This window comes from Nelusetta ayraudi, unplaced genomic scaffold (assembly GCF_046127955.1).
Source record: "Nelusetta ayraudi isolate G7.1 ecotype Tasmania unplaced genomic scaffold, CSIRO-AGI_Nayr_v1 ptg000132l, whole genome shotgun sequence".
Lineage (NCBI taxonomy): Eukaryota > Metazoa > Chordata > Actinopteri > Tetraodontiformes > Monacanthidae > Nelusetta > Nelusetta ayraudi.
The window spans coordinates 1,665,881-1,679,040 of NW_027466182.1; the positions used below are offsets into that span (position 1 = coordinate 1,665,881).

Sequence of the window (13,160 nt, forward strand, 5' to 3'; positions counted from 1 at the left end):
ATATGGTCACCTCTAAATTCTGTGTCTAAAAAAAAAAGAAGAAAAAAAAGACTGACACAATGCTACATGACTACGTTTAAAACTCTCCGAGGAGCAGTTCAATACAAGTGCGTGGCTTTGTATGTATTTTGGAAAAGCTATGACTACTATCAACTATCTAAAAATAATTCTGCTCGTAATTGAAGCTACGTTGAAAGGCCTCCGTTTGGTTTAAAAATTTAAAACGTACTCTCCCACCGACAGATGGCAGCGCGGGGAAAAGACTCGTAGCATTGAGCACCACAGAGAAAGACAGCACGCATGCGCGACCATTGTCTACGTCAGCTCTTCTCTACAACCAAGCTGCCTGAAATCTACGTGTCCCTCAGTCGGCGGACTGACTCGTCTTGTAAAGCGACCCTAACAGGTAAACCGCACAATTTCTGATGAAGTTACTGGATTTTTATTCACTACATTTTAGTATACTAACTATTGTATACATATTATGTTTGTTTAATCTGCGGCATCACAAGCTAACGACACATAGCGTCGACCTCAATAGTTTCCCACTACTATAGCTTTAGCTAGCCATTACTGTCTAACTAAATGGAAATCCAGCCAACACACAGAAATTTTTTTATTTTATTTTTTATAAGTGAGAACATTTTGTAGACTATTTCTATCTAATAATGTGAAGGAACGTCTGTTGAGTTTGGGGACTTTCTTTCTCTCTGTTAGCAGTCAAGTCTCAGCCTGTGGAAGTCAACGTCAGCACAGAAGTGAACGGTGCCCAAGCGCTGGACGCTGCTAACGTGATTTGTTTTTGATTTGTGCCCACAGCCCAAACGCCATGGATCAGGTAACGCAGTTCATTGAGCCCAGCCGGCAATTCGTCAAGGATTCCATTAGGCTCGTCAAAAGATGCACCAAACCAGATAGGAAAGGTAAGGTACCACTCCCCTGATTTGCTGTACACGGCTGGAGAAGCGAGCTTTTCAGCTTTTAAAACTGGCAATGTTGGCATGACTGAAAACGATTCATGTTCTCGTTTTCCCTGCCCCTAGAATTCCAAAAAATCGCCATGGCCACAGCGATCGGGTTTGCAATCATGGGCTTCATCGGATTCTTCGTCAAACTCATCCACATCCCCATCAACAACATCATTGTGTAAGTAACAGCATTGCTACGTGTTGCTTTGTTTGTCTGATTTCTGTCCAGTGTAAGTACAGAGCTGATGCACTTCAACTTCTGTGAAGAGGCGATAACCTGATTGGTCATTATGAATTCAGTGGGGAAATGTGTTTATCTCCCATGCATTGAATGGGTGGCTGACTCACTCCAAACGTTAGGTTCTCTGGAGGCTTGAGTAATCTAATCATTGCTTTGTTTTTGTCGTCCTCATTTTATGGCACATATGGAAGATGCATTTATAGGTTCTAGAAGTTATATATTAACCAATGTCTTCCCTGTTAAAATTTAAAATTGAGGCTCATAATTCTATCAACAATTTGAAGCCGCTGATGCATATGAAACCCACCATCAAAGTGAAGTCCTACGGGGGGGGAGGGGAGAGATGTTCATAATGTGAGATTGTCTGACCACTAACTTGCTTCCCTCCCATCTTCTTCTTTTTCCAGTGGCGGTTAAGTCCTGATCAAGCAAACTCAAATTTCAATACCTGGGGCTGGAGACAAGTGTTATGGGGCTGGTGTGGTTGGGGACTCAAGTGATGCCATTTTTACATTCTGTGCACAACATTTGTATTTTGCTGTGTAAATAAAAAACAAATGGAAACCCACACGTGACGCATTGTTGCTTTTAAAACGGCTTTTATTTTTTTTCCTGAATTTCTGTGCAAAGCAATATACATGTACAATATATTGTTTTTTTGAAATGAAAGGCACACTTGTCGTATTTCTTCATGCAATTAAAAAAAAAACTGCACTTACTGTAGCTTAAAACACAAATTAGTTACGTGTTGCAGTAATTGTGATTATACGAAATATAATGTGCAATAATGTTTTTGGAATTATTGTCCATGAGAGGTAACATCGTCTCCATTATGAGGATAAAATATTCATCTTCATTTGTCTTTATCATATTTATCAAGGTGTAGCTGTGCATTCGGATTTATCTCGACACATCACGCTGCGGGAGAGAGCGACTCCCCCCGAACAGCTCAGTAGTTAAAAAGTTACTCCCATCTTCTTTGTCATTCTCCTTCCTTGTGTATCCCCATGCTCCACAGCAGCGGCTGGTCGGTTGTCACAGTGACAGGCTTCCTGAGGTGCCCAGGAGCAACTGGCTCGTAGGCGTTGGAGGTGCTCACCAGTTTTCCAAACTGCAGGACCTGATTATCTGGACAGTGAGAGGAAAAAAAAATGAAAATGTACATTTAAAGAATACATTTTCAGGATTTCATTTTATTATCAATTTTACTGGTGGTAAAGCACACAGCGAAAATAATACATCGGCGTTCTCATCCATTTAATTAAAAGATGGTGCAGTTCGAATCAGAGGGGCCACAAAAATCACAGCACGCCAGCAAAAATAAGTTTGATGACCCAAAACGACCAGCAGGTGGCGGTAAAAGAGAGGGAAATGTTGCCGTTGAGGTTGCGTTTGATTAAAACCATCCAAGGGACTCGAGCTTTCAAAAATAATGATGCAGCTGTCGCTGTGGTTACCCTGCATCATCGTTCAAAAAGCAGAACTAAAGAAGCCATTGTTCATGACGCTGTACCAACATAAATAACACCTCAATAACTTTCATCTTAAAAACATTAAAAGAAGACACCCGGAAGTGAAGTTTTATAATCTAATCTAATCTTATCAAAACTAAACTATTAATTATTTGAATACAACGAACACTGTACTCTTAAAAATCTTCAGTCACTTATGAATGTATTAATAATAAGGTTTACGTCATAACATTTCAGCACCAGCCGTTTATATCAGATACAGTTGGTTTCTTTCTTTAAAAAAAAGAAAGAAAGAAAAAAGAAGTGTTGATGAGATAGTTAACGATAGCTGAGACTGACTGATTCAAAGGACTCAATTTACATATGTCAAATTGAGAATACTCCGACAGAAAGTCGGTAACACATGTAGAGCATAATAAACTTGCTGGTCCTCTTCTATGCCGACAAATGGCGGAGATCAATTAGCATTACAACTCACGATCGCCGCCTGCTGTGAAGGGGTGTGTATCACAGACGGCACTCCGCTACCCGAGGCCTGAGAATATTTGGGGCTAATACTGCCATCAAGCGGTCAAATCGGGGGACTAGCTCATGAATCTATTCTAAAAGTTTGTTTCAAGTCAATATTCATATCTGGAAATAAAACAGGGTGGATATTTAAAATAAATGAATACTCCACATGAAGATAGATAAAAAAAAAAAAAAACCCAGACAAATAGAAGACTCCGGAGTACATTAAATAGTAATAGTAGTTTTTTTTTTTTTAATAACAGCTCTTGGATTTTAATTAGATAAAAAAAAAAGTGCTGCTTTAGTGAAAGTCAAAATGAATCATTAGGGTTGTGAGTGCAGGAATATTTAAACAGACAATTTTCTCCGGTTTCATAAAATTGCGTGCCAACTCTGTTGCATTATTTATGCAAAATATCTAAGTACAACTTTCTTCCCCAGACTTTGAAAATGTCAGTAAAGTAGAAATTAAAACTCGACACGGAGATAAGTAATGGCCAGATACGCAAACACAACGCATTTCCACCGATGCTGCGATACATCCCACGCTGTATTTCTCATGACAACGTGACGAGCGAGGCCTGTTAATCGCATCGTTTAAACAGCTTACTAGAGAGAAAAAGCATGAAGAGCTGGTGCGTATTTGAAAAAAAAAAGTTAAGTAAGGGCCAGTCACTTTGTACATGCAGGGACAAAAAAAAAAAAAAAATGAACACAAAGGAGCAAAGGCAGGCAGCAAGAAAAAAAGAGGGAAAAGTATTCGTCCATAGGTGCCTTGAGCACACATCAAACAGGGACAAAATAATAAAAAAAAGAAGACTTTCTCCTTCAAAGAAGGCAACTGAAATCACGCCAGCCCAGCATGACTCAGAGCACAGAGAGGAAAAAAAAAAGAAGCTGTGTGTGAAGTTCGGCTACTTAATAATTGAGTCAGAGGAGTCGCAGTGGCTCAGGGTACTGGAGAATAATGTCCAACTGTGTTTAAGTGCTGGCATGAAGTCTGGCCTCCGCGGGGGCGGTGTGTTTGCAGGTAGTTCACACGAGCGCAGCAACAGACAGAGGTGAGCGGGGGAGTCGCAAAGTACAGGGTAGACCGGCCGCGGCTGATATTATTGGCTTGCACGTGAGCGGCTGAGCACATCGTCGTCGCTTCCTCGGGAACACAATGAGTCCTTGAAAGAGATCAAGACGAGATTCTTCTGAAGATTCTCTTTCATAAGCCAAAAACCTTTATTCCTTTTTATTGGACGCCTGTCATGAATGATTTCTTTTTTCTTTTCTGAGGCGAACAGGAATTTATTGCCACAGCCTGAACAAGTTACTCTCATTTTTATTAATACCGTTTAATCAAAATGTGATCATGTTGGGTGTATGGGAGATTTGCATTTGCCGCAGGGCCATTATTAATAAAAATCTAATGAGAACTTCTCGAGTCGCAAAAGAAAGAAAAAAGAAATTGCAGTGAAGCGGTTTGCAAAATTTGCCCACATCCAGGTTCCTGGAAGTAACACAAATGAGACCCCGCACCTTTTCATTTAAACTAACATTAAAGTCGGTTTATTTAACATTGACACGACATTGATTAAGTGCCTAATGTCACTGTGCAACATGGTGCCGAGCGGTAATAGCTATATGACATTGACAATGGGCATTTGCGCAAAGAAATACAAAAAAACCCCAAGAAATTTCAAGCATTTTGGTGTACTTTGTGAAACCGCCACACGAGGCAGCAAAGAGCTGCATGTACCTGCGGGCGATGCAATAGTTTCTCGATTTGGCCACACACACACACACACACACACACACACACACACACACACACACACACACACACACACAGAGACACACAGAGACAGAGAGAGAGAGAGAGGAGCTCTTTACCCGGCCACAAAAGGACTTCAGATGGCTTCATTAGTAATCCCCTCCTCAAAGCTGATACCGATCAATAACGCCCCCCTCCCCTCCCCCCTCCGTCCACTCATTGCAGAGGGGACCGAAATGAGCGTTGCACTCTCCGGTGATAACAATGGAGATGTTTGCAGCCTGTAATTGCATTTCCAGCTCCGGCTGCTGAAAGGGCCCCGTCGGCTGTAAGTAGACCATATTTACACAACAAATTACCCAGGAGAGAGACAGACAGAGCGAGGGAGGACGCCGGGGAGAACGGAGGCGGGCAGGTGGAGAGGGGAATTATGGGTGTTAGAGGCCATTTCTGAACAGGCTGGAGGGGCTCGTGTTGCACTATTTCTGCCTCGGGTTCTCGGATGACGCGCCGCAGGTGCCGGGCTGAAGCATTTTAAGCGGCGTAACACTGGCGGCGGATTATCAGCGATACCTGAGCGCTGTGGCCCAAGCAAAGAGGGGCCACGTCCAAAAGGTTGCACTTCATTTTCATTTTAAACACCACGTATGCCAGGGAAAGCTTTTTGCTTTTGTTTCAGTTTCAGCTTTGTCACACGGGTTAAGCATGTTGTCAATCGGTGACAAAGTCTCTGCAGGTTCAGTATGACACCCAATTGCGGATTGTGCGTTTCATCCTGGATTCCCACTGTGCGAGGCCCCAGCATGTTCAATTAAGACTCTCAGCGCAGTTAGCCCTCTGTTTGCAGCCACCAGCAAAAAAACAACAACATCCAATTCTGGCTTCTTGCGAAATCCACGACTTTGTTTATTTTCTCCCAGAGTTGTCGCACAGATTAAAAGAGACCTTCTCATAAAGAGGAAACATGGCGACTATAGTGCCCCTTGTGACATCACAAAGAGTGGCACGCGCAAGTGCGGCAAAAAAAAAAAAAAAGTGTGCGCGCTCTTCACTTTTGGCCGATTCCGTGTTAATGAAAAAAAAAACAAAAAACCTCGTGGAAAGCCGGCCAACTCACTTTCAAAGTTCCAAAAGAGGCTCAACACAACTGGGTTAAGGCCACGCGGCGCGGCAGACGACAGACAAATTCCAAAGCCTTGCCGGGCGACTCGGGCTCCAAGTTGTCGCAGCGAATGCTTGGATTGCTGCGCTGGGGAGGATTCCCGCTAATCGCTTAAGTCGCCCGTCCTGCTAGGGGACGCCGTTTGCGTCGAGTTGGGGAGAGGAGAGAGAGGCTTCGTTAGTGGCCCGCTTATGGGGGGGGGGGGTTCGCCATCACCCTTCTGTCGGGACGCTTCACTTCGGACTTTGACGCGCGCACGCACGCACGCACGCGGTGCCGCTAATCCAGCCGCCTCAGGAGACACGCAACTAAATGGGGAACGTACACCAAAGCGCGTGTTGCGCGGCTGTGCAGATCAAGTCGGCATCGCCACGGAGCAGCTAATTACAATTTTAAGCTCCTAATGCGAAGCTGAGAAAGCGGCCGGGGCTGCACTCCGGAAAGAGTTGCGTCCAAAACACACTGAGTGGAAGGTTACGGGAAGAAAAACCGGCTAAGAGTAAAAATAAGCCGCTAATTTGATCCGCCCCGCTCTTCTGCCACTTCTGTTTTTCCACCCACACGCAAAAAGAGGTTTCAAATATTTAAGCGAGAAACAATATGCTGCTGCTAAAAGTATTTCCCCCCCCCCCCAAAGTAAATGATAAAAATAACAAAACCAAAAGAGCAAAGTTCAGTCAGAGTTATCTGAGCTGAATTTGAGAACATTTTGTTCAAAGTCTGAACCCTGAGAGCTTCTGTAAAGTTGTTGTCAGTGTTTAAGAACTCCAGCAAGTCCACATTGTTACTGAAAGCATTAAACCGAGTGTAAAAAAAATACACTATATGCATGCACATCTCGGCACTTCCTGTTACACCGGCTTGTTATTTCGCAAACGGGCGTGTCCTTCATTTCCTCCCCTTGACATCTTGAGGCTATTTATTGGGCCGGCGCATGAGCCTCGGCTGCGCGGCGGCACCGTTAGCACCATCTGCTGTGCAACGATAGCCACTTCCATTAAACGTTTACGGCGCCTCCGCTGGGCTGGGCGGAGAGCGCGGGCTGACAAACACCCGGCTGGAGTTGACCTTCAGGGGGGCGGGGGGGACGGACGGACTCGTCTCCAGTCCAAGTGCTGTGCTGCTCGATACCCAGCGGGGAGGAAATGGTGTATTTAGATGTGGGGGGCCGATACGTCGCTCTTCATATGTTTGGAGGAGAGAGGCCGCGGCCGCGGTCGCGGCCGCCGCTGCTGATGGGAAAATTAATATCCTGCCTGTGAATGCTTCGGCTTATATTGTGTGAGAGCAAGCACCTCCACACATGAGGCTGCAGATTATCCATATCATATTTGGACCAAAACAGAAAAAGGATAAGAAAGATCCCACACCGCTGCAGCTCCACTAGGGGGAGGGGGGCGGGGCTAGTATGGGTTCAGATCAGGTCGCTCTCGAATGCTCGTGGGATGTGTGAAAGTTTTCATTTCCCCTTTCCCGTGGTCCGGACCGTGGTGAGTGGTGGGGAGAGGAAATGAGAGGGAGAGGAGGAGAGTTGGGGGAGAAGTGTGGGAAGGGGTGGGGCATCATTCCGGGAAGAGGCGGAGCCAGGGAGAGAGTAAATGGAGGGGCGTGGAAGAGTTTCCATCTCAACGTGGACCGAAGCTTTTCAGATTTACGAGCGGCAAACAAGGCAAGTTTTGTCAGAGGAGGGCCAGCGTAGGGTGCAAACTATGGCCCGGGATCCATATGCGGCCCGTGATGCTTGCTAATCCGGCCAGCAGAACTTGAAGTAAGTGAGTCATAAAATAGCTGTATTTCCGGTAATTTCAATAGAAAGATTGAAGACCGTGGGGCTTCAAAGACAGATATTCTGCACTTTTGTTCATTTTCAAGAGACATCAAAGCACATTTTCTACGTATCCCATGAAATATTTTGTTCTCCTATGAGTTGGGTCACCAAAACACTCCATCCATCCGCTCCTGCTCTGGCTCCTCATTGTCGCCCAGCATCCAAAAAGGTTGCCCACCCCTGGTCTAGCGAGAGCTCAGAGGGGGAAGACGAGCCGTTTCCACGGCAACGTAAAACCTAGCAGGTTGAAAACGCAGACCAAGGTCGCCTGGCCACGTCGTAACTGACCTTTCACCTTCCACATGTTTGAAAGGGGACAAAAAAACAAACAAACAAACAAACGACCAAGGTGTTAAAACGCTGGTGTCTTTTGCGACATCACAAAGGGCAGACCGCCACTCGCTTTAAGGACACACCTTCTGGAACGCGGAGCACGCAAAAGGAGGAAAGGATGGACTGGTCTCATGCCTGGGAAGTCCGTTGACTGGATAAAAGCTCCTGACAAATAAGTGCGATTCTTTTTTTTCCTCTCCAAATTTTTGACATTTCCTTTTGCGCTCGCAAACTGGCCGATGACAAAAGCCAGGGGAAGAGAGAGAAGAGAGAAAATAGATTGATGTCTTCGGACGGAGTCCCTGCAAGAAAAAAAACACAGAAAAAATAAGGACAAGGGCCCCTGTCCGCAGAGCGTGATATGAAAAACAAGGGATAAAGCTGCTTGTTTGCATGGAAAACAGCAGGTGAAAGTGTGTGTGTGTGTGTGTGTGCGCCTCCGGCAGGGACGGCGTGCGAGACCTCGCTGAACCCGGCTTGTCCGACACATCTATCTGCGTTTTTTTTTTTTTCTTTTGCTGCTGCACCGTGGAAAAATTCTTTCTGACGTCGCGGAGCAAAAACCTCCGGAATACAGAGCGGCCTTGGGCCGGAGTCGTCTTGGTAGCCAGAGCAGGAACTTTAATGGCGTCGCCCTGTTGGGTCCTCTCAGAGATCGCACCAAGAAGAAGAAGCCCGCAGCTTTACCCCCGCTGGATCACAAGTACAAGGCACAAACAGAGAGGATTCTGGGACTTGATGTTGGCTTTACTTGTCTTTCATTCTATTTTGGTGGGGAGATATCAGAGGATGTGCAATAGCGTAAAGACATTTAAAAAAAAGAATTCTCATGGCAGCAAGTAAAAAGAAGTAACCTAGTATGGAGCGTCAAACTTTTATTTTGACATTTCAGAAGGAAAAACAAAAAGAACATCAGGTGACGTGGGTTGAATATTTTGCCGATGCAGAGTGAAATATAGCGTAATATAACTGTGAATAAAGGTGTTATACTCCGTGGCTGGAATATCTGTTTTTTTCATGTGTACCATTCAAGCACTGAATAATCGTGTATGGCCTCACATTTGTGTCGAAAAGAAAAAATAAAGTTTTCTGTGAATCATCAACAAATCATCGGATGCGGACGAGGTCTGTAAAGCACTGCGTGAATTCAGTTGCTCTGTGCGCCCACACACTAAAAGCGATCTTTTCACATCTCACAAACTGATGCGTTTTACAAATCCATTGGGTGTATTTTGCACGTAAACTCTTTTCTTGTGATTTTTTGGCCTTAGTCATTTTTTTTTTTTTCAAACAACTTCACTGAAAAATCTACAATAGAACGATTTGCTATGAATCGCGTTTCAAGTCACAGTCGTGTCAGCCGCGTTTATTTTTGCATTGCGGTTAATGGGGAAAAAGGCTTTTTTTGGGCCCATGGGATTTTTTTTTTTTTTTTTTTTGCTACAGTACCTCGAGTGACCACTGGGAAAAACTGCGCGCAGCCTTATGCCAGTCCGGCATCCAGTTCTTATTATACATCCATGGATCAGACGCAAGAAACAAACAATGTAAACTGGAATGGCAGGTTAAATCCATACCTGCACCGCACGCTGCTTTGGATAAGTCAGCAAAAAATATTGTGGATCATGTTGAGTGTCAGGCCATAAAAACAAACCTACAAAAAAAGTACAGCGGGTCTTTATTTAAACCCCCCCCCCCCAAAAAACAGCGTCTCATTTGCATGCCGACGTGTTTGTGCAGGCTCACATTTCATAAACAAGCCACGCTCTCATTAACAGCGAGGGCGAGCGTTCTCTTCTCGCCCAAAGTTTACTTTTAATTAAGATTTCTCAATCGCACCGCGGCTCTTCCAGCGACTCCGCCGCCGAAATCCATCTGTCTTTCGCGTCGTTCCTCCCCATTTCCCCCCCCCCCACACCCCTCTCTCGTTAATTTATCAAACTTCACACCTGTGCTGGATTTTCGCGTGCCCGCACCTCGCGCCACCACCGCCGCCAGACGTGTTTATTCACAGGCAGCTCGTGGCTGCCTTTAAATGTTAAAGCGTGCACCTGAAATCCGCGGCGCGGCTCTGGGAGGCCGAGTTAAGGAAGCCCATCTGGCCGATCTCCGCGAGGCTCCTTGCCGCGGCTGATGACATTTTAAACGCGCCGTGTGTGTTTGCAGGAGATTGTGCGCGGGCCATGTATTAAAAACCAGTGTTAACTGTCGTGCCATAGTGAAAGAGGGAGAGATGCAGAAATCGCGTAGCAGTTTGTGGATACACATTTTTTTTTTCTCCCCGCAAGAATGCGTGTGTACTGCGGATGATTAAATATTCAATTGCATATGCATAAACATAAACATATGACTCGTATTGAGCTGTCGTACCTTAATATGAAGATGATGGGTGTTCAAAATGAACGCACAATAATGACAATTGCAAAAAAATATCAAGCCCACAAGTAAAAAAAAAAAACTAACTGACTTGTGTGTTCAAGAATAAAATACTTAGAGATGATAAATACCACTCTGGGCTTTTAGAGTCAAAATTCTAATAGTCGAGGTCAGGACGAGAAAGTTGCACATCCTGCTGAATGGAAACGCTACAGAAAATCCCTTCAGCTGTTCGGTGTTTACATTCAGCAATGGAAAAAAGGGACATCTGTGGAGCTCCCGCACGCAAACGCACTTTCACAAGCGCACAAAATAAACATGTACGTACGTACATGTAAACGGGGATGAACAACGTGAACAGACGCACGCCCGCCCGCACGCCGACACAAAGCAAAAGAGACACAAAAGGCTCGCAGGGGCCCACGCAGCGCTAAGTCGGCGGCGGACGTTTCTTCCCAGGACGGTCGGCTCTTCAAAATCTGACATTCAACGTGATCCGCGCCAAGCTAAGCCGAAAAACACTATTGACCAAGCAGCTTTCAACGCGGACGCACAAACAAGTGCACACACACACACACGCGTGTTGCCAGAAGCTGCAGCAGCTCCGTGTCTGTCCCTGGACAAAAAGGCTTTTTTTTTTTTTTTTTTTTTTAATATGCGGCTGTCAGAGCGAAGGTGGCTGAGTCATTAAAATGAAGAGTGAGGATTTTTTTTTTTTTTGTTCCATGCCACATTTGTATCACGTCCGCGGCTTCCGTCAGTCACAAAAACGGAAACCTTTTGTGTGACAGACGTCAGAAGCCGACTGATTATTTTCTCCCCCCCCCCCTTTCAAAAAGAAAAGGGGGCTCGGCTGTGATTTGAAAGCTGACAAAACTCACACTTTGCGGGGGGGGCCTGCGTGCACAATTCCGGCGCCGTGCCAGTCTTCCCATTTCCTCCCGTTTCTCAAAATACACTCCATCCAAAGTGGAGCAAAAACGCTACCGAAGCAACAGGCCGCAGAGGGGATAATACGGCTGTGAATTACCCCCCCGCACCCCTTTTTGTTATTTAAAAAACAAATAAATAAATAGAATTTTCAAAGTGTTGGGAAAAACAAAACAACAAAAGAAAAATCAAAAAACATAAAGCCCCCCCCGGCCCCCCCAAACCCCTACATAATCCAACGCACACCTTGATGTCTTTGTTCAGAACCCAGTCTCAGCACGACGGCATTCACTATTCACGCCGAGGGATTAAAAACTGTGAGCTTTCAAAGGGTGGAGATAATTATAGCTCGAATTAGGGCCAGTTTTATTAGAGTCACTTCCCCTTAGTAGGTTAAACATATACATTTATCTGGAATTATATTTCCGGATACGCCATCTTTGAGCGTTTGTGTGCGTTTGATATGAAGGTCTGGTGTATTTGGAAAAGGTAATGGCTAGAAGAGTGAAGTTTTGTTTTGATACTTTCAGGTGAAAACTGGATGTTGCTGCGAGTAGATCTTTGTATCTATCTATGTATCTATCTATAACGCCCCTCATTCAAATATTAAGTTTCAAGCCACATTTTTCTGACAAAGATGTCAGGAAAATATATTTTTTTCTCTCTGTTTCCACACAACGGCTCCTCACAGGTATCACTTGGGGGCATTGGGATCGCGAACCGATGAGGCGATCTTTTGATCCTGCTTGGCGCCGCCTCCGCGGCCGCTCTGGGGTCCTCAGAGGAATGAGTTACGGCGAGATGTGAAGCCGCTTTGACCCCAGCCTGGCGTCTTCAGACGATGACCCAACCGGGCCGAGAAATACTGCAAACCAGGTCACCGAAGCGTTGGATGAGCTAAAGGAAGAGAGTTGGTGTGTGTGAGACTCGCCCTTGCTTTGCTCACTGGGACGGCAAATGCTAAACATTATATTCAGGGGGAGAAAACAAGCCCTCAGAACAACCTCTGGCTCTGCTGTACAAGTTAACACAACCCAACAATCACTTGTCTGATGCCAGAATTAAAAGCTTTCTCTCTCTCCGTACTCAATAGTAGGGCTGCAATGACGAGTCGACGTCATCATTAGTACCTGCAGTGCTGTACTGAGTGCTGAGGGTGGCAGTGTCGCTCGTTGTTTACATGCTAGCAAAAACAGAGAAGAAGAACGGCTTCTTCTCTGAAAAGGCTCGAAAACGTCGACCCAAAGTTTCGAAAGTTTCGAAATATTTCACAGAAAATTAAGCAGCGGAACATGTTAGGTACAAACTCTGTGAAGCTCACCTAGCATTCCATGCTAACACTACGGCGATACGCGAATAAGAGCCGACACCCCGAGTCGCTGTATCGTCACGCACCGCAGAGATCACAAATCACGTCGAGGATGGATATTTCGTAGTTTGAATGACACGGTTATTTGTTAATTAATCACCAGCCTATGACGCATAATACATACTACGTTTTTTGCACGTCCGAAAATCATGGAACAAACTAGCTTAGCGAACGATAGTTCATTTAGGCAAATGCGTATTTTACGGCAG

General features: G+C 45.1%; 2 protein-coding genes across 5 annotated transcripts in view; one reads left to right on the plus strand and one right to left on the minus strand.

Moving 5' to 3' along the window:
- Positions 1 to 246: 246 nt before the first annotated feature.
- Positions 247 to 1,775, plus strand: sec61g (SEC61 translocon subunit gamma). The gene is made up of 4 exons (XM_076051081.1): positions 247 to 406; positions 820 to 923; positions 1,044 to 1,146; positions 1,617 to 1,775. The coding sequence occupies exons 2-4, from the start codon at positions 830 to 832 to the stop codon at positions 1,624 to 1,626; spliced, it is 207 nt and encodes a 68-aa protein (XP_075907196.1). The 5' UTR covers positions 247 to 406; positions 820 to 829; the 3' UTR covers positions 1,627 to 1,775.
- Positions 1,776 to 1,826: 51 nt separating this feature from the next.
- The window catches only part of tpk1 (thiamin pyrophosphokinase 1), a 50,440-nt gene continuing 39,106 nt past the window's right edge, over positions 1,827 to 13,160 (minus strand). For 3 of the 4 annotated variants that reach the window (XM_076051078.1, XM_076051077.1, XM_076051079.1), the window contains one exon: positions 1,827 to 2,337. In XM_076051078.1, coding sequence (XP_075907193.1) covers positions 2,192 to 2,337 — 146 coding nt within the window. In that variant the 3' untranslated portion in view covers positions 1,827 to 2,191. Of the gene's footprint in view, positions 2,338 to 8,050; positions 8,239 to 13,160 lie in introns of those variants that run through there. The other variant, XM_076051080.1, reaches the window with a different exon arrangement.